This window comes from Hippoglossus stenolepis, chromosome 13 (genome assembly GCF_022539355.2).
Source record: "Hippoglossus stenolepis isolate QCI-W04-F060 chromosome 13, HSTE1.2, whole genome shotgun sequence".
NCBI lineage: Eukaryota > Metazoa > Chordata > Actinopteri > Pleuronectiformes > Pleuronectidae > Hippoglossus > Hippoglossus stenolepis.
This window is the reverse complement of record NC_061495.1, coordinates 18,644,178-18,670,832: the sequence shown is the minus strand read 5'-3', so window position 1 is coordinate 18,670,832 and position 26,655 is coordinate 18,644,178. Positions and strand designations below refer to the sequence as shown.

Here is a 26,655-nt window from a genome sequence, read left to right as displayed (position 1 = left end):
GTAAAGAAAACAACAATTTGTATAATTTAGATGAAACACACTAGTGAAAACATCACTGGGATTTTTTCATATTCAATTCCTGCCAATAGATCCCCTTTCACCTAAATCTCCCACACTGGACCTTTTAAGATGATCTCACTCTGTTGCTTCATCGCCTTCCCTCTGCAGAAACTCAAATTCCTCCCAACAGGGCCGTCCTCCAGCCTCCCTTCTCTGATTCCTCCACATGCAGTGGCGCACGCCAGGCTTGGCAGCTGATTCTTATTTTACTGTATGTGCAGTTCAGCAGTTTAAGTTTTTTTTAATCTCGGTCTAAGCTATTTGTGAGTGCGGCTCACACTTTGAAAGCCCCTCTGTTTCATTAATGTCTCCGTCGGAGGGCTCGACACCTCAGGCCCCGTCTAATCTGGTCCCACGGGGAGGGGCAACACTCCATCACGCTCACAACAGAGAGGCCGATTGTAATGCGGCTATACATATTCTCCCGTGGCATATTTAGTGCAGCTTGCGGCGATAATGCGATGTACATGGTTTTATGACAGTCCGCATGAGATGATGGAGCAGCTATTTAAAGGGAGCGGGGACTTGATGCATCGGCTCCTTCGTCGCTCGTCTGGAGCTAAACTGTCTCCTGGCTTGTTTTTTAACCTCTTCAGATATATTATTCACCTGCAATGTCGCATGAGTGGTCCTGTCGGCAATAAAGCAGAACGTAAAGATTGCTTCTCATGTGATCCCTCCAGGTAGCTCCGTCATTCTGTTATTCATTGGCATGTTTTCAGCAGGAAAAAGCTTCGGGATACTAAACGCTCGCTCCACTAGGAGGCTGCACCTTCATGTCACACAGGCTGTATCGTGCAGTTATTCATTATTCACCACACGCCACTGAATTAGGTTCAATTCAGCACAACAGGCAATGATGTCATCGTTTGCTTTCGACAGTGTCATAGAGGAGTTTCAGCAATGATGTTGCACAGGACTAAATTATAATGAGGTCACTCTGGTATTCTGATCCCCTCATGTCTGTACATAGGAGGATACAAAAGTACACCTCAGTGCAGTCCAGTGCGACACCACATTTAATATGATCGTACAACTGAATCCACACATGTACATTTAGAAACAAGCAGAGCCCAATATACTGCACAGACCCAATAAAGTGGTGACAGATTGTATACGGGGAATTCTATATAAAGGGGCTGTTCCTTTTGAGTGTTTGCTCCTTGTGGGAACTGTTGGGTTTCTCTGGAATTTTGCAAGGTCTCGACCTCCCTATGTTAAGCGCCCTGAGATAATGTTATATTATGATTATGCGCTGTATGAACAAAATTGGATTGAATTAGCTGCTGTATCACAAAAACTATTCTGGAAATTCCTTTCAATTTATTCAAATTTGACTTCTTTTCTTTCTGTGGAGTTCACAGTGGTGTTAAAACTTTGGAGTTAGAGACAATTAGTTTGTAATTCACGGTGGTGCAGTGGTCAGCACGGTCTCTCCGAGCTCTGGTCCTGGGGTTTGAACCTGCCGGCAGACAGGGGTCTTTCTGTGTGGAGTTTCCATGCTTCCCCCTGTGGCCGCCTGGACTCTCAGTTCAAAATGATCTGTAGGTGTGAGTGTGCAGGGTTGTTTTTCTCTGCATGTCGGCCCTGTTATGGACTGGCGACATGTTCAGGGTGAACCCCACCTCTTGCCCAATGTCAGCTGCAATGGGCTCCAGATCCCTGCGACTTTCAAACACTAAGTGGTATAGAAGGACGGGTAGTCTTTTAAATGGGCCTTAGATGCAAAGAATAAAGCTTTGAAACAGAGTATTGTACTGAACGGGCTCCATCTTATCCTCTGTTCCACTCTCAGATCTCTCAAATCCAGTGATCAGCGCCCAGTGACACTTTCTCCATGTGTGAAGCACTTCACCATTTACTTTCAGGTTTCCCCCATTTAACATTTCAAATCCCATCTTAATCCCTTTTGTTTCACTTTAAGTAACAAGTGCATTATCTTGTCCCACCTCTTCGCTGAAGCTCAAGTGCTATACCTTTTAGATGAGTTATCGACTATTCAAAGAAAAACCGCACAATATGTATTTTGTAATGACTCACTGAAGTATCTTATCAAAGCTACTGATATTAACGTTCCCCCACCAGAACGTGAATCTGTTAAACTCCTGGTCGCTGTGGTGCTCACCACCTCGAGGGCCTCACCGTGCACTATTTATTCAGGGGCACTTAAGACAAGCTTTCCATTTTCTTTCCCCTCTTTACAAGCTCTCGATGCTCACTCGTCTATCTCAGCTCCCTGATTAGCTCCGTCCATGAGACTCGTCAAAACAAATGAGACCCATACATTCGCGGTCCATAAGCGGGGGCCCTCGTGAGACTCGTGATATTCAATGATTAAACTGCCAAAGCCCGGGGAAGGATGGAAAAGACGAGGGGAGAAAAGAAAACGTCACAAAATCCCAGCTACGCAAAATCCTTACTCATCTCAAATTAAATTAATTCTCTGTCTTTTGACAATGCAGTTTAATTTGATTGCAGCATGTTAAGCTTCTTTTATGTCTCTGGGCCTGTGAAGTGCTGAGTCCCACTGACTATCTTTACTATCAGGACGGGTGATAAGAGAACATGGCCCCCGGGGCAAAGTTACAGCAATAATCAAATGGGCTGCTTGTCCCAGTTCCATTGGGTGACATTTGCTTTGCCACTGCAACGGGGCGTCTTACTTACAATTTCCTCAGAGAAGATTGGATTAATATGTTCAGACCTGATGAGGCTGTGGCTTCAAGTCTGCGTCAAACCCTTCACGGAATCTTTGCGCATTTTGGCTGCCAAGTTTTTAATACAGGTCAAGTGTGCATGATATTAAGGTCTGTGATATTCAGCGTAAAGAATGTATTGATAATAGAGGAGTAGAAACTGATATGCACCAGTGTTTCACCTTCAAATTTCTTAGAAACTTTGCTAATTTCTTGCAAATTACAACCTGAGGCAACATCAAGTCCTGTTTCATTTGTCTCGGGTGAAATGTCCAAGTGTGTTCATCGAACTGCCTTTCTCTGTGACCTAACGTAAAGAACGGATGAAATGTTTAAAGCATTTGTGAACAAATTAAAACGTTTAATTTGTTCACAAACGCTCGGGGCAGACTGTCAGTTCACCGTAACCATGTTAGATCCTGGCAGGGGCAGGTATAAATCCAGCATTAGGAGTCACAGGAAAAGGTCTCGGCTTATAGCGCTGTGGAATGGGACCATCATGGACTCTCATTCGTTCACGTGTAGGAGGAAAAAAAATGTAGGTACGTGCGAACTTGTTTTGCTCCACGAATGAATTTGTAAGAAGGTTTTGATGTATTGTTTTACACCCTGCGTTGTGTTGAGTTTGATAGGAAAGCATTGTTTTGGATTAGACTGCTAGAATATGTTTTCTTCTCCTATGCATGCCGTGAAAAAGGAATTTTGCAATTGCGTGTCTGTTATGTGTAGAGAGCTTGTCTGACCACCCATGCATTCAACCTCATTCAGCCTCATGCTGTGTTAAGATGAAAAGGTAAAAAGCTTCAGTGTAAAGGCTCCTCTTTCCTCCCCTCGCCGTTTCAGGATCATCCCCGTTCTGGATCCAGTTGCACGTTCGTAGTAATTTATGGGGGCTACTTGTACTGATCAAGCTCACCAAAGATAATCCATTTGTCAGTTGATAAATGACGAGAGATAAGAGCCCCTGCATATTTCAAAAACCTTTTTCTTTCCACTTGTGTAGGGAAATTAATTATTTTTGTATGACACACTTTCAAATTGGGTCGTTTTTGCAATTTGGACAATATTAATCACATTACTATTGCAAAATGTGATTTTCACGGATGACTTATGCTGGGGAGGCTGCAATAATTGCCATCTTCTAAATACAACCTTTTTGTAAAAAAGAAAATAACGTCCAATAATAATCTGTTATCCCTCCTGTGAGCTGGAAACAAATGCAACATCATCAAACCTACATGAAGAGCAAGTACTTGTGTCTGTCTGTGTGTGTGTGTGTGTGTGTGTGAGGAAAATAGAGACCCTCCTCTGATTCGGAACAGTGGCTGTGACGGTGCTGCTGTGCGACTTGCTGTGGCTGAGGGAACCATTGTTGAGCTGACAGTGTCCGCTGCTGGCTGGAGCGTTAACTGCAGTGACTCTCACAGCACCGGGGAGCGGGGAGCGGGAGGAGGGAGGAGGGGAGGCTTCTCAGCAGCCATGGGATATAAAAACCTCTGCATCAGTCCACGGCACGTAGCCTTTACCGAGTCAGTGGACTGGGATGAGAGGGAGGAGGGGGGGGGGAGCACCTCACCCCTGGTGCACATAGCTGATTTTAAATGAGGAGGATTGTTGGCACCCCAAACCCTACACATTTTATTCTAAAATACTATTATTTAGATGCTCTGTATACATTTTATTTCTATAAAGTACATCTTCAGCCACCGTGTGGGCACAACACATTTGTGTTCTCATAACGTCAACTCAGCGGATGATCTGATTCTGTTGACCCACAGCTATCATGGAAACATATTATAAAACGATTGCTGCTCATCTGCCAATTCCACTCATCCTGGTGGCATATTCCTACTGCAGGATTTCAACAGGTGCGTCTGGTGTGAAGCGGATCCACACATGCCCAGAGGGAGGGTACAACAAAGCCGCACTCCCTCTATACCGGCCCCAAATGTTTAATTACAACCACAAACAGCAGATGGCTCTCTTGAGTTTTAATTTCTTGTGCCTGTGATTGAGACTTGGATGATATTCGCCCCGGAGCGAGGGGAAGGAAACTCGGATTGTTTTTTATTTATTGGGTTGAACCGCTCGTGTAAGATTCAGCTTTTGAGTCGGACACAGAGGTGGTGGGTGGAGGGGAGGATTCAGTCACATGTGGCCCACTGTAGGACATCCTGCAGGTGGAGGAGTGGACTTTACGCGCAGGTGAAGGTTGCCATGTCCGACCCCCCCCCTCGTCGTCGTCGTTGTCCGGCGCTGTCCGTGGTGCTGGAGCCACAAAGCGCACATGTGGCGCGCAGCCTCACGGGCTCGTCTTTGAAATAACATGAATGTGCTTCCTCACCACACAGCAACTATTTCTCGTCTCACGGGAGTGAGAAGAGTTGTAATAACCCACTGACATCATTTTTTTTTGTTCATACTGTACAAGTTTGACTGTAGTAGTGAGGTGAAATATCAACATTCCTTCAGCTCAGGTTCAGATTTGATGTCTGATCCTAAAATAAATGCACCACGGAGCCCAAATGGAAGCTTTTGAGAACAGCGTACATCTCACCGTCTGATGGCAGCATTCAGAGCGGCTGATCGTCCCCCTCCAAGCGGGGGCTTGGTGGACGAGAGGGAGGGAGTGGGGGTTGGGTTGTTGGGGGGGGTCCTCCTCCTTCTCCTCCTCTCTCAGACGTACACTAACGACTGGTTAGGACTTGTTGATGGGAAGGATACGTTGATCGGGGGGTATATAGAGTGAAGCGGGTGACCACCACTTCCTCTCGGCTTTTTTATTCGAGATTTGAGCGTGGGAAAATGAATTGAGCCGCATTATATCCTTTTTACGCACCGATCGCCAAGCACCCCGCAGGCTCTGGATGCAAATCCACTGGGTCGGAGTGAGTGTCTGCTGATCGCCGGGGGGTTTAAGTTTATATTTATTTGTATTCAGCTGGTCACACAATGCAGACGTCATCTCCACAGGATCCAGAATCAGCTTTGGTTATGTGTTGGTGCTTTTTTCCGCTTGTCCCTGGCTCCCATCGCGCCCACCCGCCTCTGTTGTGATAGTGGAAAAGGAAGGAGAAAATATGTTTTGAGGATATAATCCAACGGATCTGCGGGTAGTTTTTTTTTTTAAGTGTAACTTTGCATTATTTCGTCCCACTGCATCAATTTAGAATCACACGGCTGCGTATTTCTTTGCATCTGCAAATGTGTGGCTGTTGATCGGTCATCGCGGGGCAACCCTGTCGCGGATTGCCTCTCGCAAACTTGGACTTCGCCCGGGCTGCTGTTGCGTTCTGTCCGGTGGCGATCTTCGTAGGAGGCGGCTGTACATTTTTTGCACAGGCGTCCCCCCACCGCCACACACTGACAGAGCAGCCCCGTCTGGCAGAAGGAGAAGAAAAACGCAGGGTGGAAGGGAAGGAAAGAGTGGGTGAATGCGCCGTGAGGACGCCGCAGCCGGTGTTGGACATTTAACGAGGCGACTTTGTCACAGACTATGAGCAAAAACGTCACTTTGCAGGTATGAATGAACCTCTGAATTCTCGCTCCGCTTGAGTTTGGCGTAAGCTCTCCATCGGGACAATGGTTATTGATGCATGTATGGAATTACGCACGAACTGATCTCACATTTTTTTCCATCATGTACAAGAATTTTCCGAGTGACGATGACGGATCTTTTAATCTCAGGTGCATCATGTAGTGTTTGGACGGAACACAAAACCAGCTCCTAGACAAAAAATTATATATATTTGACATTTGACATCACGGAACGGATCCATCAGCCGCCACCATGGGACTGTGACCCGGGCTGCGGGCAGTGCGAGGCGGCTGTTTGTGTAGTCTGTGCCCCGTGGGCAGACTGGACCTGAGCAGCTGTGACATTTTGAGCCATGGCTGCTGCTATCGCGAGTGGGCTGATCAGACAGAAGAGGCAGGCGCGGGAGCAGCAGTTGGAACGGCCCACGACCAACCGACGGAGGAAGAGCCCCAGCAAGAACAAGGGGCTCTGCAATGGGAACCTGGTCGACATCTTCTCTAAAGTGCGCATCTTCGGCCTCAGGAAGCGGCGACTACGGAGACAAGGTGTGGGAACTTAAGTGTGCAAGGTGTAAGCATGTGCATTCACCCGACCACTGGTTGATAGTATCATAATTACATTCCCACATATATGGTTGAAGCTGTGAGGCAACAATGCAGCGAATTAAACTCTTTCGTCTGCGCGTAAAAAGTTAAATTGTGCGCAAAATGCCTCCTGTTTTTCATGCGTTAGCTAGATGGTTAAAAATCCAACCCCTTACATGCAGCGCCAGTTATCAGACGTGCTCCTGTTGTACCAAAGGGTTTAGACACGTTAACCGAACTGTCACCTCTGCGATTCCGGATCGTTGTGAAGCACATACACGATTGGCTGAACTGCTCTCTACATTATAAGCGCAGCACAAGAGCCAGAAATGAAAACTCATTCATATGCAAGCAAAAAAGGTCAACATCTCCCACGGGGGTTACGCCTTTCAAACATCATCTTTTTCTCCCATAATTTTACGAATACAGGGGCCAGTGGCCTCTTCTTCCCTTCTACTTAAAGAAAATATCAGATTTTTCAATATATCTTTTCCCCTCTGTGTCAGCTTGTGATTGCCAAAGCGCAATATTAACAATTATTTCACTGTTGGAATCAGAGCCAATTACAAGGATAATTCCTCTAAATGGAGGATAATTCCTTTAGGAAAGAAATGACTCTTAATTGTTTCCTCTTGTTAGTGGATGATGGAGGTTGCTGTGTTTCTCTTGGAATCACCAGGTATCAAACCTGTTGCAGCAGGGCAACCAGATATAGCTCTGATTAAATAGCCATGGCGCTTTTATGATTTTATGACAAATTAAGACTTTAAACATGATTTATTGGTTGCTGGAAGCCGTGTTTCAGCCTTTCATCTCGTCCACAAAGAGAGAGAGCCATTTTGATGAGTCCCTCTCATCCTCTGTCTGCGTTCACAACACTATGAAATGTCCCCTTCACCAGCCCCCCAGTGATTACATGGATTAAATGGCTTTGAAAGGACAGGGTCTATATTACGGCACATAGAGGACACATCTGGACATGGGTCAGGGTGCATCAGAATGGCAGGTTTTAAATCGGTCGTCCTCCAGGCTGCTGTTTCTGCCCAATATGTGCGTGTGTCCCCTTCTGTCCCTCTGTGTCACCTCTGCATTGGGCTCATTTGGTGTCATCAGTCGTGTCCAGAAGCCCCCACAGATCACAGATGTGGACAGATGATGGTGTCATTTGTCCGAGGAATTAATATCTGGCCATGCCAATAGAACAGAACGCCAACAATACTTGCAGGTCTATATTTCAGTGTGCCTTGGATACCGTGTCATCCTGAAATGACTTTACAACATCTCGCCTGTAACGGCCATTTCACAGAGCAACAAGGGGCCTTCCTGATGACAAGTCACTGTAACAGTGTCTTGAGGCTGCAGAAGCATGATCCTGGTGCCTGGAAGATGCCAAACACTTACTAATATAAAGATACAATTAAAAATCTGTTTCAATATATGAAATCTGTTTGGAAATGGGTATTCTGTCCTCATTTTTCAAGCTCTAATCAGAGCAAACTGTTTTCTAGTGGCTTTAATACAAAGTTATTTGTGTGTAAAGGCCTAATGGGAATAAACTTCATTAATTTTAGGCTCAAAAGAGAATTAGGAATGATCTTTTACCAAGTGATATCAGACTTTGCTGTCCTGGGAGCCTCTGGGAAATACTGCACATATCACGGTTTCTCTCTCACCCACTTTCCTTCTCCCTCCTCGTCCTCCCTCTTATTCATTTTATTATCACAGGAGCACACAATTTAGGAAGAATAATGACTTGTTTGGTGTGCTTAATGTAATATTTGACTCCAGAAGAGCTTTTTTTTCAGAGAATAACGAATGCACAACCGAACAGATATTGTGATAAAACAGACGGACGTCCACAGTGGTCTTCATCTCCGATGGGAGAGGGACGCTGGTTTTACCTGAGCCTTCAGAGAACAGAGCAGCTCTCTAAGCATCCACACTGTGATTGTGTATTGAAGTCAGATTCAGATGCCCACTGAGATGTGTCAGGATGAGGTGTCTGAAATGTACTATAACACCAGTATTCCCTTTTGGCTTTGAGCATCGATCCTCCGAGCCAGGCTCCAGATTAGCTATTCTTACGGGCCGCATTGATTGACACTGACATCAATTGGGCTTTTGAGCCTGATCATTTGGGTCAGATTCAAAGAAAGTGTTACCGTAACTATCACGAATCAATACTAACAATCCTCATCTTCATTCGATCTAATGTAATATTTGAAGTCAAGCCAAAGTTAATTTAAAAAAATCAAGTTTAAAACAACCGCAGTTAAACAAGGTGCTGAACAGGCTTCAAATGAAAGAATATCAAAATATATGTAAAAGCAGAGATATGTGAGAGATGAGAATTAAAATTCTGCGCAACAGCAGATGAAATCAAGGGAAAGTGCTCCTTACTGATTCAGGTGCCGTGCACGGATGTCGGACATGTAATTGGCCCATCTGAGTAAATTGTGGTGCCTTTATGGCCCCTGATTTAGAAATTGAAATTCGGATTGCAAGTTAGTGGGAAAAGTGGGTCTTTAGCAATGATTTGAACATTTACAGCATCTGAGCAGATTCTGATATGACTTTAAAGGTGAAACTATTCCAGAGATTAGGAGCAGCTGCTGCAAATAAAGCCTGGACACCTTGATTCTGGAGCCTTAATCTTTAGACCTGCAGCATCAGTCGGTCGACCTCAGTGTTCGAGACGTGCAACAGTTCACCTTAATAATATAAAGTGCTGTTATTAAAACGGCATATTTATAGTTCAAGGGAATCAAACATTCAAATGGAAAGTGTTGTGTGCACAGATGTGTTTTCCTGACTTTCCAACACTTGAGGGAATATTTGTGTTTTCTCCATGTTTTGACGACAGATGGAAAGCAAGTGATCACACAGATTCATTTTTTTTGAGGGATTAGATTTGAGTTGTCAATCCTATTACGCTCAAACCCAGTAAAGTGAGCTCGGCCACGTCCAGTTTGGACTCGGCCATAATCTCACTGCTCCCGCTCTAATTATCTCACCAGATTAGATCCGTAGATCATTGGATCATGTTACACAGATCAGACAATTAGATTATCTTCCACGATCTAGAAAACCCATTTGAGGTTATGGCTTTGTTGCTCTGTGGCTATTTATTGCGGTGTGTGTTGACAGGACACAGCGGTGCCTCATCAGTCAGCTTTCAGGGCTGTCTGCATCCGATGAGTTATTGTTGAAAATGTCAGAGATGATGATGTACGTGAAATGAGAAATGAGGGCCAGCGCCGTGGTTCTCCATGACAACAGAAGCAACATGCAGAGGTTTTTTCCTTCACAGGCCGGAAAAGCCCTTGTCCTATTCCGGAAACATCCAAAGTGGGTCAAGCAGGTGACGGCACGACAACAGTCTACAACCGCTGCTGCAGCTGTGCCCCTCTCTGTGTGTGTGTGTCTGTCTGTGTTTGTTTGGCACTGAGCACAACATGGGTATCTGCACATGCACACACACACACACATAAGCAGAGGAATGCCACAACAGAAATTAAGACAGGAAGGGAATGAGGGAGCTTTGTGTCGCTCTTGGTGACAGTTGAGTTTATATGCAGAGGGGCCGTCTGCTGCAGAACAACACAATTTGTTGTCCCCCGCTGCTGCCAAACCACCTCTCAGTTTCTCTAGAAAGAAAGAAGTGGTGTGGAGGAACATGCAGCACCTCTATTGTTAGAAAAAACTAACACCGGTGCGACTGGGAAAGTCCAACAGCAGCGGAGGACGGATGCTCCTCGGTGATAATAAGCACTATTGTTTCCGCTTCATAAAAAAAAGGTGAATATCCAGACAGACGAGGAGAAAGAGACTCAGGGAATCCCACTGAGACGGTTTCCGAGCAGATCTGGGTTTTAAAAAGTGCACATGTCATATCAAGCTTGTGAGATGGAACTGGAAATGTGCCTTTTCTCTATTGTTTTGCATAAAACATCTTCCTCGTTGTCTTTCTCTAATTTGCTTCATGATTACCTTCATCCAGAAGGTTGTTTACATCAGTGTTTGTTAGTTTGCAAGATTAGACAAAAACTACAGGACAGATTACCATGGACGTTGGTGGAATAGGGTTAGGGATCCTCCTTTTTTTTACCTCTACTTTCTTAGCATTGCGAGATTCAGCGTTTTTCAACATTCGCATTGATTTCATAGAGATGTATATGTGAGTCTTGATTGAAAAACCTTAGGGGACCGATTGAAATGAAGTGAATTTTGGTGCAGGTTGGTTGAATTTTAGAGGAGTGCTGGGCCTTGGCGGAGGTATGTGACACTCCAGTTTAATAAATTGTCTGACTTAGTCTATATTTTATATAAAATGGAAAATGTATAATAAGTAAATAATGAGAGATTATGAATTACGTTTTCTTGTAAGGGAATAGGTTGCATCTTATCCATATGAAACATTTTATCCAGTGGCCATGAGTGACTTTGACCTTCAGCATGATTTGTATGAATGGGTTTGGCCGCTTCACAATCACACAAGCAATTATGTCATAATAATGTATTCACTGGCATACATGAATGTGTGATGTTAAACTGTCATTGATAAATGATGTCCCTGGTATTTAAGGATGTGAGTATACCTCTCAGTATAGGAATAACATGTGAACGATCATAAATCGTGGATACTTATCTCGCACGATTTCTCATTGCTGTTTCTGTTTTTCCTGTCAGTTTTTATCAATTTTGATAAATTACTTGAATATCTACCGATTTTCGTCTCACTCTAGCTGCAGCTCGGAGATACTGAAGCTGGAGGGGAAATCCGTGTGCGTGTGTGCGTGTGTGTGTGTGTGTGAGAGACATGTACTGGCTGGCTCGCCCCAGGGAACACAGCTAACATCAAATGATGTATAGCGTGATTGAGCTAGGTTCACCTACACACACACACACACACACACACACTCAGATATAGTATTCACATAGCCAGCGAGCAGTTATGCCATTTTAATTCTTCCAGATTTCCTCCCACTGATCTCTCTTCAGAATCAATCTCACTCCCCCACCTTGTTTAAATGCTGCTGATAAAAGTAGTTAATCGATCGCAGGTTAGGCACCTTTGTGTGTCCGTGGAGGAGTATTTGCTCAGGGGAATTGTGCGCTCATTAAAAATCCATATGGAAATGTGTGTGCAGTGCTCGTGCTCGCGTGCACGGGTGTGTCTTTGACTTGGCGAACGTGTCTCCCTGCTGCATGAAAACTCACCCATCTGCACCGCCACTGGATCGAAGGACATAAGGGTGTGGTCCTGAGGTTACACTCGATGGTCTTTGATTGCTGGATGCTCATGTGCTGTTTGTGTAGTTAGTGATTGCATTCGGCTCTTTGTAGTGACAGTGACTGGAGGACAAACTAATAATGAAAAGAGGGAGCTGGAGAGTGATGCAGTAAAAGGAGTAGTGCATTAGAACCGTTTCTGTAATGCAACACGGATGGAGAGTCCTGTGCATGAAGAGCTGAAACACTTAGTGGATTCATTGATTCATCAAATGAAAGAAAGTCAGGAAATTGTTGCTGGTTTTAAGCAAAAGCAAAGGTTTTTTTTCCCAGCAGCATTTCAATGTTCACCCACACAATCGAATCCATGTCGGCTTTCTTTTCCTTTTTAGATTTCATTTTGTTTCTGTCTTTGTGATATTGCAAACCCACAGAAATTCTTTAAAGTCATTTTTCAAGTAGAAACGCAGAACAGTTGTTGACTTCAGCTCCTGCAGTGTGAAATGTGTTCGCGTTTCTTTGTTCTGTATCAGTGGAAATTGAATATCCATGGGTTTGGACTTCTGTTAGAACAAAACAAGACTTCTGAAAACCCCATAAGGAAACTTTCTACAGATATTTTGATGACTTAATCATCGGAATCCATTTTCACCACTGAATTAAAAAGACAAAGACATATTCTCATTTTCATCGTAAATCAAAACAAACATTTTAATTTATTATAAATGAATAACATTGTCATATGAAATGATTATCTTTTTCATTTAGTATTTATCTTTATTTGTTGAGATGAGCTTCGACACTAAATTAATACATTTTCACAGTTTAAAGCTCGGGTTGGTAATCCTACAAACACAAGCAAGAGCAGGCTACAGTTCATAAATTGCGCCCGTTCCGTGAAGCTGTAGTTGGGTATATGAGTGGGAACAGTAACAGGATGCCTGTAGTATCTCATTTACAAAGTCAAGCTTCCATTTGAATGTTAGAAAGTGTAAGTTCATTCAGATATAATGCCATCAGCCGACAGACTCTGCCTTGAGCGGTACACCGATAGGAAAAAAAAAACAACTCTCTCTGCCCTTAGCAAGACCTCTTGGTTTTTCCTCTGTGGCCGGGCTCTCCCTCTCTCTTATTTCTCCTTTTCTCTCTCTCTCTCTCTCTCAACTGTCTCCCTCTCTCTTGCACTCACACACAGAGGCTTGCAAGGGGCACGGCTTAGGCTCAGGTGAGGTTGATTGTTCACCTCCCCGGGGCTTTCTGAGAATGAAATCTGGTGTGATAGCTGTCTGCACAATAAGACTAATGTTGAGGCTATATGACCCCAGTGGTTGCACATGCACACACTCACCCACACGCAGAGGAAGAAACATTGTCGCACAGCTTGAGCACAGGTAATATCTTTCCAGTGACATCCCAAAGTGCGATCGCATGCAGGTTTATTAAAATGTTTTTCGACTCACTTTTTTTCTTCACATTTTCACTCTCTCTATTCTTGCTGTTATTACAAACCCACAAAATGCCAATTAAATCAGAACCTGACCGGTTGAGCCGTCGCGGCGCCGGGCAATTTAACAGCAGCGGTGATTTATTTACAGTAGATATGTGGCTAATTCCCATGTTGGGTCAGCTAGACGGGGCAGAGCACTGACACTCCTCACATCCTGCACGCTCAGAACCCAGAGAGGGTGCTGTTGGGTTCATTATGGGAGTCGGGCGACCGCAGATTAATTCTGCTGCCTATAATTGGATGGCCTATCTCTGAGCCTGGCGGGGGGCTTATGTGCCCGGGAAGTTGGCTGTGGGAGTCGCCTGTGAACATACACAGGAATCAGAAAGTGCTGCTGGTTCTGCAGCCTTTTTGAGGTGTTTCGCTGCGAAGAAACAACGTGGCAGCACGAGCGATTCATCATCTTGGTCTTTGCTAACTCTGTTCTCTCTTTCTTTTTTCTTCCCTGCAGATCCCCAGCTCAAGGGTATAGTGACCAGGTTATATTGCAGGCAGGGATACTACTTGCAAATGAATCCCGATGGCTCTCTTGATGGGACCAAGGATGACAGCAGTAATTCCTGTGAGTATCTCGACAGCGGCCTTCTATCATTTCACACTTTTATTTCTTATAATTTTAATTGTATAGGTACCTTTAGCACAAAAGAATCCACGGTACAAGGTGGAGAGGATTTCCTGCTCTAGATTTATTCCCCACTTGCAGGAAAATGAAACAGAAACCCTGTAGGTAACTTTCTCCAACCTCAAGGCCGATTCTCCCCTTCATTTTTCCTTGTCTGGATCCGAGGGGTCTTCTTAAATTGCAGCTATACGGGCTTGCACGGATTTCTCCTCCGCTCGGAGAGGGAAAGTGGACCAGGAAACAGTAGGCCTAACGGGGAGGAAAAGGTATTATTAGCTTGTTCTGGCACCGCTCCTCCACTGCTTCAGGCAAGGTGTTTAATTTGATTCCTGCGCGCGGCGCTAACGCTGGTCTGACACTCTACATTGTGTCACTTACTCCTGTCAGCATGAGGAGATGTGGCACATGTCAAATCTGATACGCTTAAGGACAGGACTTATTGAAACAGTGGGGTTTCATACAGTGTGCACAAGGGATCCATCGTACATTATTAAAACTCACGATACCATGTCAAGTGTCGGCACTGACGTCTCCACATTAAATTTAACATTTTTGAAATTAGCCCATAAAGTAGTTCTCTTGGCCTTCACTTATGCTCCAGACCTGCTAATAGCGATCACTTAAAGGGTCAGCAGAGGTCATTTTCGTGCCTTTAATTCTTCCATATACACTTAATGTCACAGCCAGGCCACCTCTGTTGTTTCTCACCGGCACAAACAATATCCATTACCGGCCCAGGGAGTCTGTTACAACAGCAAAAGGCCCATTAAGTCGGCCATGCACCACTGGTGGCCCCAATTACAGCCACTGCTCAAGTAGCTCTGGGTGACCCAGGCTATGCAAGGCTGGTCACGTTCGCCGACCGCGCTGCAATTCATCTTCACAGATTACCTCAACGCAACAGCTATGGCAACTGTATTAACTATGCTCTGTGAAGCATTAATGATGGGCAGCTTGCACTCGGACGATGCATCACAAACATGGCGTCCCCCCAGTGCATTAAATGTAGCTCTATATATGGTGATGGTGTTTTATTATATATATATATAGTATATTTTATGTATGTGTGTTTGCCTGTTCACTGTGTTTTTCAGCTTTGTTCAACCTTATTCCTGTGGGCCTCCGAGTTGTCGCCATTCAGTCCGTGAAGACAGGGTTATACATCGCCATGAACGGGGAAGGCCACCTGTACACATCAGTAAGCACACCAAGTCTATTCTATTCTCTTCTATTCCTCCATCCATTATCTATGTCGCATGGGGAGCTGGCAACTATTCCCAGCTGACTTTTCTATTCTATTCTATTCTAAACTATCACTCCATTATTTATACCGCTTATCCTTTGAGGGTCGCGCAGGGATCTGGACCCAATCCCAACTGGCACTGGGCGAGAGGCGGGGTACACCCTGGACAGGTCATCAGCGTATATCTATTCTATTCTATTCTATTCAGATATTTACACAATAAGATGTACAAAGTTAAGTGATCGGTTTGTATGTCGTGCAAGTTACTGTTTCCAACATAAGGTTCCCTGAACGTGTCTCAGATATTTACCATGTCGGCAACATGGATAATTGCCTTTCAGCGGAGGTTGGGGATCCCATTAAGCAGAAATCCATGCATAGGCTACATATTTATATTCATCCGATTAAATGCTCCCAGATTTTTCATTCCAAATGAAAAAAAAATCAATTATATCAGGTGACATTATTCAGGCAGAACACGCATATCGCTCTCTCTCGCACGGGATCGGCTGCTGTGCCATTAGAGAGTAAATCATTTGCTCTGGTAGTCAATAAAAATAAATGATGTGTATGTTATGAGCAAATAAATGATGTGAGGGTATGACACGTGTTCAGCCCATAAACCAAACCTGAAATCGAGTGGAATCCATCTCTGTTTTTGACCAGTGTTGGGACATGGAAGGAGCAGCCATTGTTTTTCACCACAGTGTGTTCCAGCCGCTGTTATCGACTTCCTCTCTTCAAAATAAACTGGGCTCCTGCAGGCCAGACAGCCAAGGGGACGATAAGACCTCCCCAGCACAGACAGAGCCTCTGGTCTCCCTCCTCCACCCTGTCCTCCCCCAGTCATTCAAATCAATCAGCGGGAAGAGCAGTGGGACTTAGTGCTCCTCTCCCACACAATAGTATCCATCAGAATCTCGTCCTCCCTCCGCGGTCCCCGTGTCCCTAATCCTCCGACTGCAGAGCAGGAAATGCCGTCTTATATTTAATTCATTACCTTGGGGGTTTGAAGGGGCTACTTCTCCTACTGTACAATGCACCACTATTCCACTGGAATTCTCTCGTACTTAATCACTGCTTGACTTAAGCCGTGAAATTAAATTCAGCGGAGGAGGATTGACCCAGAATCCTATGGATTTTGTTAAGGAAATGCATCGTGGGGATTATAAATTAATAAATCAACACAATTCTGCACAACATACGAGGTGACATTATTGTACAATTTGTTGATTGTAAACACTCTTTTTTACCCTATTACAGATGCACACTCCAACACAATTGATTGCAGATAATAAATATAAAGTTTATATCCGCACTTATACATGAAGACGCTGTGATCAAGAAGGTTTTTTCTCAATTAATTAAATCAACCTTTTGGTCCCTGTAGCTAACTCATGAAACTATCGCAATATTTGTAGGATTATAAACTGGGTCTGTGTGGCGACATTCACGGAAAAAAGTCCTTATCAAGTTGCTGCAAATGCAAACCGAACATTTTCTTACAGTTTCAATTTGAAAGCATTTAACCGGCGACACACACGTCGAAGTAGCTATAGGAAATAAAATGTGCCAGTGAGCGTAGAGCTTGTTGTTCATAAAAATGGTTCTACAAGGTGAGTCATTTTTGACCTGATGCAAACCTCCAACTTCTCAGTGAAGTGACCAACTCCTCTCACTCCAGCCTCTTGTTTGCAGACGCGTGTCGTGTGCAGCATTAAATCAGATCATGTTTTCCCACAGACTGATGGAAAAAGGCAATGATTCCTTGACAATACTTTTTTTGCTGCCCCCTGGACTGAAAATGTCCTGATTTCCACTTAAACTACCTTTTGCATGGATGCCGTGTGTACACAGACCAATAAAAGCAAACGCAAAAGTCCAACAATGCACCTTAAAAAACGTTAGAACCAGTATAAGAACAAAATAGGCACAAAAACCCAGAGTCAATAAAATCTGAGAAGAATAATATTGGAAAATGCTGTTTATATATAAATACCATATACACAACATTTTATGAAGGGTGTCCAGTTCATGCGTCAATAAATCTGTCGGTCGTCAAATCCTAATTTCACAATGAGTAAATAACTAACCTGCTATTTAATAATCTGACAGAGCTCTAGGCTGAATAAGGTTACGACCCATCCTTCATATGGCCGACCTCTCACATCTCTGTGGTTTTTCTTGTGATCACTGCTCCTGTTCATCCACACAGATGTGTCTACGTGGTGCACACACTCTCACGGTTCTCCCTGCCACTACACTTGACACATTCAGTAATTGCAGCGTTTGTGACGCCCGCAGGTGGATCACCGATGATTTGCCGTCTCGGTAGTAAGCTTAAAATTGCTGCTGTGAAAACTCGCATTCCAAGTGTTGATTGCCAAACCTGCGTTGTAGCTGATAAATGCAGTTAATTGCTGCTCAGGCTCGCCCTCGTCTGCAGCGGCGTTCGTAACCATGATTACGTTTCATCAGAGTCTTTTATCATCAAGTGTTTGCAGGGTTTTTTTTCCTCCTAGCCTCGGGGTCATGTTTAGTCCATGCAGAAGTGCTGCATGTTGGTCTCATTGAGCCCGGTCAGAGCGCCGTGTTCCCTCGGCACACTTTACCTTGCTCCGCTCTTCACACAGCTGCCCATGCTCCATGTGCCCTTTATTTCCCGTGCTAATGGAGGTTCTGATCGGACCTCAGCACTCCCACTCAAAGATCTTTCCCTTTTTCTCCTTAGTGTGTGAACTACTCTGATAATGGCAGCCTTGTAAGATGTTCCTTATCCTCCTCCACTCACCCCCTTTGAGGCTTATATTTATGCAGAGTATAGGGGGGAGAGGTAAAGGGGAATTCTGCAAAAAAAACCAATTCTTTGTACAATGTAGTGTTGTTTCCCTTTATCCAGGTAATTTTCATTAACTAGAATCCACTCTGTTGTATTCTCTCTCTCTCTCTATTAAACACATTACAGAGGCTTTTACCGCGATGGTAAAAGCCTCTGATAATGAGCGATACTCGGATGAGGTGATTCAAAGAGAGTCCCACTCTCTCAGAAAAGGGATAGAAACGCCTTCAAGGCCTCTGGTAGTGCATCACATTCTTTTGTGCGAGGCGCCCAATGCGCGGCGTGCGCCCCGAATGACAGAGATAGCATCAAAGTGACTGTGCAGCGCGGCACAAAAGACACACCACGGAATAAAGGAGAGTACAATCATCTCAACCCCCTTTTCAAACTGCTCCTTTTGTATCCGAGCCAATAAACTCCCGGCTAATTTCTCCTCCAGGCTCGTCCCTGCATCCGGCATTTCTTCTGAAATGTAAGAAGAGGAGTGGAATCCTCCCCGGTTGTAGACTGTGGCGGAAAACGCAACTTGTGGCCGTCTCAAGATAACAAAAGGGAAAAAGAAGAACTATTTCAAATGAGATGAAAACCTTAATTATTCTTTAGAGGCTGTTATATTAAATCCCCAAAAGGAAAGGAGGAAGTGTTTGATTGTATAGTTTGCTCATGATGAAATGGTGGTGCCAGAGCATGCAACTCCCTCGCGCTGATGTCGTCTTTCCGTCCCGCTCACACCGTCTCCTGCCATCTCTCAAGTGTAAAGGTTGAGCATTTCATGGTCGGCTGGTTTTCTTTAGAGCCAGTTCCCCATTCCCTCACTTCACTGGAGTCTCTCTCTGCAGGCTTTCTTTATCAGGAGCCTGCACTTGTTAGTGCTACCTTTCATGATTGTCAAATTGACTTGCCACATCACTTTAGTGGTCCTTTTAGAAATGAAATCCTTGAGAGGGCCAATCTTGAGCAGTGCAGTGGCTTCAGCTGCACTTGTTAGAGGCTGCGTCATCAGCGGCAGACGCACACGGCGGACTGAGGGCGTCTGTTTTTACTGTAATGCCCATTTCAGAACGTATAAAAGCTCAGAGCAACTTGATGCAAAGGCTCTCTCAGTCTGCATCAGTATGAAATTGAAAGTGCAGGGCTGCTGTGTGCAGGGAAGAATAGAGACGAGAGGCTTATTCCTGAGTCGCTGGTGTGAAACCGAGAGCGTCCCTCGAGAATGCTCAAGCCAGGAGTCGCTCGTATTCGGGTATATCTGATATTTTCTCACCAACATTTGTATTCATTTTCCAACCTCTTGGGCCACTTTTCGAAAGCTGCTGTCATATGCTCTGCCTATTAGAGACACCCTCCCATAAACCCCCTTTGCTCCCTTGCTTTCATCTCCATGTGTCAGCTGCATGGTATTTCATTGGTGGAGACCTGAGTTCCATTTCATATTAAAAAGACTGTTCACTGTAAGAAGATTCAGACATCGAAAAATAATTAATTTGAGAACTGTGCACAGCTAGATTTGTGTTGCATCTCTGTGGGCGGCAACTAATGATTATATTCATTATCTATATTTATTCTGTCCATAGAATGTCCGAAAATAGTGAATTATTTTGGCCCACGGTGGTTCCAGATATCTTTAGTCAGACCAATAGTCTCAAATACAACTAGAAGGGCACTCAGAAAACACAAATCTCCCACAAGGTCCAACATTCCCCTCATGAAACCACATTCAAATTAACTGGATCTGAATTTTTGTTTGAATCTGCCCCACACACAAATAAATATTAGTCCAAGATCTACGAGTTACTCTCTGAGAACTCAACGAGCATGTTGAAAAACATCAAAATGTCGGTGATCCTGAAAGTGATGCTGAAAGTGATCCTGCTAACTAACAGACAAACCAACAAACACAGATAGAAATATGTAAATGTACAATAAAGAAAAGCATCAAGTCATTACATTCGAGAAACTGAAATTAAGCAACTAATTGGCATTTCTTCTTGGATATTGATTATCAAAATAGCTGCAGATAGATTTTCTGTCCATCTGTCCAGTTGTTACAGCTTAAACGTTTAACTACTTTATGGATTTATTGCATTTTTATTGTAAACACTAATTTAAGGGCAAACCTGTGACTGAATGAACAAATAAATTAATTAATCTCAATAGAATCAACGTGATCAGTGAATTCAATTCGTTTCATGTTGGGCTCATGTTAACACAACATCGTGCTACCGACAAGTCAACAATACTCTTAAGGGAATGGAGAACAAGACGTGGAAGCTATGTTAGCTTATTAGCTGTGCTGCACCATACGATTTTACATAGCTACCCTCTGCAGTTGTATAAACTGGTTCACCAAGAGGGTATGCATTTAGAATATGTCTCTTATGCTTGGAGAAGCATTGCACTTCACTAACCCCGGCATGTTTACATCTGACAGCTTGTGACGGCATGTACCAGCCCTGCAGGTAGAGCTACTATGTAACCACTTAATGTAAGAAAGCTTTGATGGACTTTCCCCACTCTGCTGTGACCAGGGCGGATGTGACAGAAGCTATTCTTGTTGTGTAAACACATTTTGTTTACATACCTGATGAAAAGCATAAGAATAAATACATGACGATCAACAGAATTGCGAATTGCGATCTTCCACTGTGTGTGTACGACCAGACAAGTGTGAGTGTGTGTTGCGTCTACACCAGAGCCGATAGCTCCGTGTGAATGCATTCTATCAGTGTTGATGAGAAAACCTGTCACGAATGAGAATGATCTGTTTCCTGGTTGTTTTATGGAAGGTTAATCAATGAAGGTGGGCGATCGATGCAAGTGGAGCCTCTGGCATCTGGATATAAATTACCTACGCGTGGGAATACTCAAACTGATTTTCTGCCTTTTGCTGAATGACATAAAACACACATAGTTAGAGTCATCGTTCGTTCATCACCTTGACAAACCACAGCAGCTCGACGGATGGGGAAAAACGGGCACAAGTCAGAAGAAGCATCACATGGTGTGTGGATATCTCTCGTCTTCTGGTTTGCGTTACCTCTAAGTTTGGAATTGTTTACGATCTTAAATCAGGCATAAGTGACAGGTCAGTCAGTTTATCTTCATTGTAGACCTGTTCACAAAAGAAGACCTTTGAGACTAGTAAGAATAGTTAAAATCCTGCTTGAAATAATCTAATTAATTCAATTTTAACTAAAGAAACACCTCATGCATCATTACTCAGGGCAACAAAACCAAAATATTAGCAGTCAGCGTTCCCATGTGTGTCTTTAATCAGGTGAACGAATCCACAGACACACAGTCTAACAGTAGGATACCAGAGAATTCCCACAGATTTCTGGTACCTGTTCTAATTACTGTGATGATTTAGCCTCCAGAGGAGCGTCGGGCTTCGGAGCTGAGGTTTCCAAAGCCCTGCTCTCTGCTGCCTTCAATTCAGTGTCAGGGAGGGTGGTCGTCACAAGGGCTGGAGCGAGAGCAGCTTCATGCATTAATGAACAACCAGGTTGGAGGTACGCATCAGAGCCCAACTGCTGAACTGTTGGTGGAGGCCAAGAGCAGCTAAAAATAGACTTAACCGGTCCTCCAGCCACTTGATATAAATCAATCTTTTATCATGTATTTGTAATGGGTGACCACTCATGTCTTGTTATACCGAAAGAAAACCCACTGGTTTAACATCATAATGTGCACGTTTGCTGAATGGAGCTGCAGTTTGGAGTCTGAGTCGTTGCAGTAGAAAAATGAATGTACAATTGATTTTGAGATTCTTTTATAGCTCAGCACGGTCTGGCCCCCACTGATACTTCAGAGCTACTCGCTCTATACGCTCCAAGCTGCAATCTAAGATCCTCCAACCAACACTTGCTAGTCGTCCCTAAGTCAAGGCTGGTAACCAAAAGCCTTTTCCACTGGTCGAGAAACGCACTGACACCCACTAACATCTGTTTTTTTGTCTGTAATGTCAATGGATTCAATCGGCGTTCACTCCCCGGGTCAAGTGACTCTGCAGCAGACAAAGGATTAAATCGGTTCTGATTGGATGTGCTAATTTGGAAAGGCAGCAAGATAAGAGAGCACCTCAGTGTAAAGAGACTTGTCAGCTCTTTACCTTTTTTTTAAGTTATTTCTAAAAACATATTTTCATAGGAAAGCCTTTCAACGCCTGACTTTTAACTGGTTTTAACAGATTTGGTTGTTTTTTAATGTTTTCTTTAATGCTATCTTTCTTAATCTGGTTTTGTTTTGTTCTGTATTATTTTATTCCCAAATATGTTGTAAAGCACCTTGCAAAATTGTTTAGATAAGTACCATAGATATAAATATAGTTATTTTTTAATTAATTTGTAATATTGGCATCACAGCAGTAAGTTACCCCCCCCCCCTCACACAGTGTGCTTTTATACCTGTGGGGATGATGTCTCCTAACAATAACTCTTAAATATGTTGCACAGCCTCGATTCCGCTCCAGGTCAACAGCTTGCGGTCTATTAATGTCACTTCGCCCCGTGTTCCTCAGTCACTCTCTTATTCACCTGTTTATTTCGAAGCAATTAAGAGGCAGCAACTGAAGCAGTTTTCCTGAATCTCTGCTTAGCATGACACATAGTCACACATAATGTATTTATGAACGTGCAGGGAGGAATATGAGGGAATTTATAATGGATAAAGAGAATCTTTTAGCACCATGAACAAGTCGCCTGTAACTCACCAGGTAATGGACTTTGCAAAAGGTTAAAAGGCTTTTAAATTCATATTGAGTTTTTTTTTGCCAGGAGCCTTTTTACAGTATCATCCACTGCTTTTATCACTGTGGATGACTTTCAGCTAACTTGCTGCAAAGTTCCCATCAGTAGTCTTGGTGCACGGTGCATTGCGTTAATTCAGTCTGCTCTCGTAGCTGATTGGTGTCATAGTTCATCCATGCCTCAGTATCAGGGGCTCGTGTGTTGCTGATGCACCTTTATTCCTCTTCTTTACCTTCTAACTGTTGATTTAACTGTGATCAGTTTAATGAGCAGAAACTTCCTTTCTGCTCAAATTCTTTAAGAGCCTTTTCTGCCTAATTTAACGAAGTATTTTCTGTTAATGGTTGGTTCTTAAAGTATCAATCACTGAAATTATTTCTTCTAATCTGTTAACTTCTGGTCCCAAATTACAGACCAGTCAGCCAGTTCCTGGGTTGCAGTTCTTCTCTTTTACTGAAACCTACTGGTGGTGTAAACGTCTTCTTAATGGTACCTTGGACCCTTTGTGGAAATATGTGGTGCTAGAAGGAAATCTGGAAATTAAAACTTATTGTCAGTAGAGGAAATATATATTTTAATGCTATGACTAGATGTTTGTATGAGCAGTGTCAAACATGTTTTGTTTCGATGACTATCTTTAGGAAGTCACTTTTTCAACTGCTCCATTTTATATATTTCCATTGGATTCTTTGCTTCATTTTGAGATCTTTGAACATCCCAGAAATCCCTTTTCAACATCTCTGTAGTTGTTTATCAGTGTCTCGATCCAAGCGTGTTCTGTCTGTGTTTCTCCTCCCACTGTGGCCTGACTTTCTACAACGGTGGTCATCGGGCCAACTATTGATCCGTCAGCTCGAGCTTAAACAGAATCTGCTTCATCCATCTGGGATAATCCTTAAATCTCTATTAAAATGTATAGCGGCCAAAAACACAGACGGCAGTTAGTCTGCATTGCATGGGTGCTACAGAGAAGACAATAAATCATGTGCCCACTTCAAATAAGGACAAAGCAGGAGACTGTGGAAGGAATAGTGGCTGGACCGGAGAGAAAAAAGGAAAGAGGGAACTCTGAGGTGTGGTGTGTTTGGCAGGGACGCCCGTCTGCGGTCAATATTTGAAGACAAACGATTCTTGTCAAATATCAATTTGTTTAAGAGATGCTGCTCAATTAAATGAGTTTGTAGAGCCGCAAATTGATCCTAGTCTGATTAAAACCAATAAATTCATGAAAAATCAACATTTATGGATTGAACAAGGCTCATAACGCCCCCTTGTTGTTCCAAACCGTCTCGCAGACCTTGCACACCATGAGGGCCAGCGCCAACACAGAGTCAACCGTCCCTGATGTCGCTAGGTTATGGCATTTGTGTAAATCTATGATATGTATGATATATAAACACACTCTAATCAAAAGGGGACCACCACCAAATGTTTGTGAGTGGGAATTCAGAAAACTGCGCTCATTTTCAAATCTATGCTGAAAATAAACCACCACATAATCTACTATTCAGAGACGCTCCCCCCATCCTCTTTTCTGCCTGAAAACTTAAAAAAAAAGAGAGGCACTTCGGCTGAAACTCCTTTTGTCAAACTCTTTCAGTATCTTCTTCATAGTTTTGACACGAGTCTTCATCGAGTTGAACTTTCGCTGGAGTGAAAGCCGTCATGCACAGTTGCCTGCTGTCCCTCCTTCTGCCGCCTGTGCCACATATTAGACCATCTGATGTTCTTATGTAACTGCAGCGAGAATAAGTCAGCACTCCAAAGCTGTTGGTTCGACCTTGCCATGATTTCAAACTCCATACGTACACACGGAATTAAACTTGAGAAACTATGCTGTTTCACGCATTGCTGTTCATTACATCTTTTGATCTTCCATTGTTAGCAGAAGCCACCGTGCACTCCTGTGCTACTGTCGTTTGTTTTCCTTTGATTAAGCTTCAAGACCTCAGCAAGTTTCAGACATTAACCTGTCATCCAGGATGGGGGCTCTTTCAGTTCGCTCCTCTAATAGGGTAGTTAAAGTTCTTTCTGCCCTTATTCAGTTTTTCTTTCTTTAAACCTTTTCTCTCACCGGCCTCTTTTACCTTGAATTGGCTCCCTACTGTTTCCTGTTCGCTCTTGTTTTCCTTTGAAACATCATGGAAAAAAAAACGCGTGGTCATAGAGTGGGTCTTTACACTGCTTCGATTCAGAGTGCTTGGGATAAACAAGCACATTTTAATGAGGATTTCCATCTGTGTCTGTGTGTTTACACAGCAGAATAAAGGAAAAACAGAGGAAGGAGTAGGCACAACAAAGTGGGAATTTCCATTCAGTGAAATCCTCAGAGGTCATGTTAATATGTAGAAAAGCAGATGTCATGGTTGTCATTTCTCCATGAATACACATTGCAGTCGCTATCAGAGCAGACAGCCTTTTTACTGTATTAATGACCCTAGTTGTGGCCTAATTGCTTAGCCAGTGTGTAAATGTCAAGCACCATGCAAATACAAATGGCTTACTTGTGCTTGTTGCCTCAAGAGCTGTGTAATGTGCAAATGAGCAGCGGAGGGACGAGGTGGCGGAAAGCAACTAGTGGTCCTCAAGAACTCAGTGTCCGAACAGTAATCGAATGCGTGTCACTTCAAAACCTCGGCCACACGTCAAGGTGCACTTTCACTTTTGTTATCTTAAGCCATTTTTAGACATGAACTGTGGAAAATGTCCTTGCCTTTCACATGGGAAGAACACAGCAGAAGATTGTCCGAGTCATGCACGTTCACAACAACAGGAAAATGTTCGGAAGATCAAGTGAGGGGAGGCGTTTAGGTAGAGCAGCAGGAGGCAGGACGTTAAGTATAAATGACCCTTATCACCAAAAGTTCTCAGATCTTGTTGTCTTTCCAAGTTGACATCCTTACCTGCGTCTTCTACATGTATGGCTATTCTTTATGCGTCTGTCATGTGTTAGAAATGTCATCAACACGCCCACTCGCTCGCTATGAATTTTCCAGAAAGTTTCCTCCTTAGTTCTCACATGTCCTCACTCAGATCATTTCTGGACACTATACTCGTGGGGCTGGTAGGAAAAGTTCTGGAAAATGTACGGAGCAACTGACTCGGAAAACTTCAGGAAATTGTCCGGTCCTCAGTGCATGTCTGAAAGCAGCTATAGTTGAGGTGTGTGTGCTCCAGACGAGGTCGTGCAGCTCTGTGGGAGGTTAATCTTTATATGGAGGGTTTGACTACCGAGGTAGAAAAGCATCAGTGAGACCACACTTCCTTGAGAAAACCATATTCATCAGCGATTCATATTCCAACATTACACTGATTTTATTATTATTATAAAATTATCAGAAGCCAGATTAAAAAAAAGGGGTAAAAAAGATACCTCAATAAAATTGATTAAAAAAATACCACACTGCATAATCAGCAGCCCATTTGTATGTTCTTTGACTTCAAATGGACTTTATTTACTGGAAACAAGGAAATATCAGATCTTTTAAATGTGTGGGGGCATGCAATCTTAGTGGAAAGTCATTTATTTCATCTGAACGGCCATTTTTCACTGCAGATCTGATTCCTGCATGGTGCTGCCTCCACT

At 43.5% G+C, this 26,655-nt stretch overlaps 1 protein-coding gene across 3 annotated transcripts in view; it reads left to right on the top strand.

Moving 5' to 3' along the window:
- The window catches only part of fgf14 (fibroblast growth factor 14), a 101,529-nt gene that overhangs the window by 56,305 nt on the left and 18,569 nt on the right, over positions 1 to 26,655 (top strand). For 2 of the 3 annotated variants that reach the window (XM_035174294.2, XM_035174296.2), the window contains exons 2-3: positions 14,069 to 14,179; positions 15,334 to 15,437. In XM_035174294.2, coding sequence (XP_035030185.1) covers positions 14,069 to 14,179; positions 15,334 to 15,437 — 215 coding nt within the window. Of the gene's footprint in view, positions 1 to 5,447; positions 6,840 to 14,068; positions 14,180 to 15,333; positions 15,438 to 26,655 lie in introns of those variants that run through there. The other variant, XM_035174295.2, reaches the window with a different exon arrangement.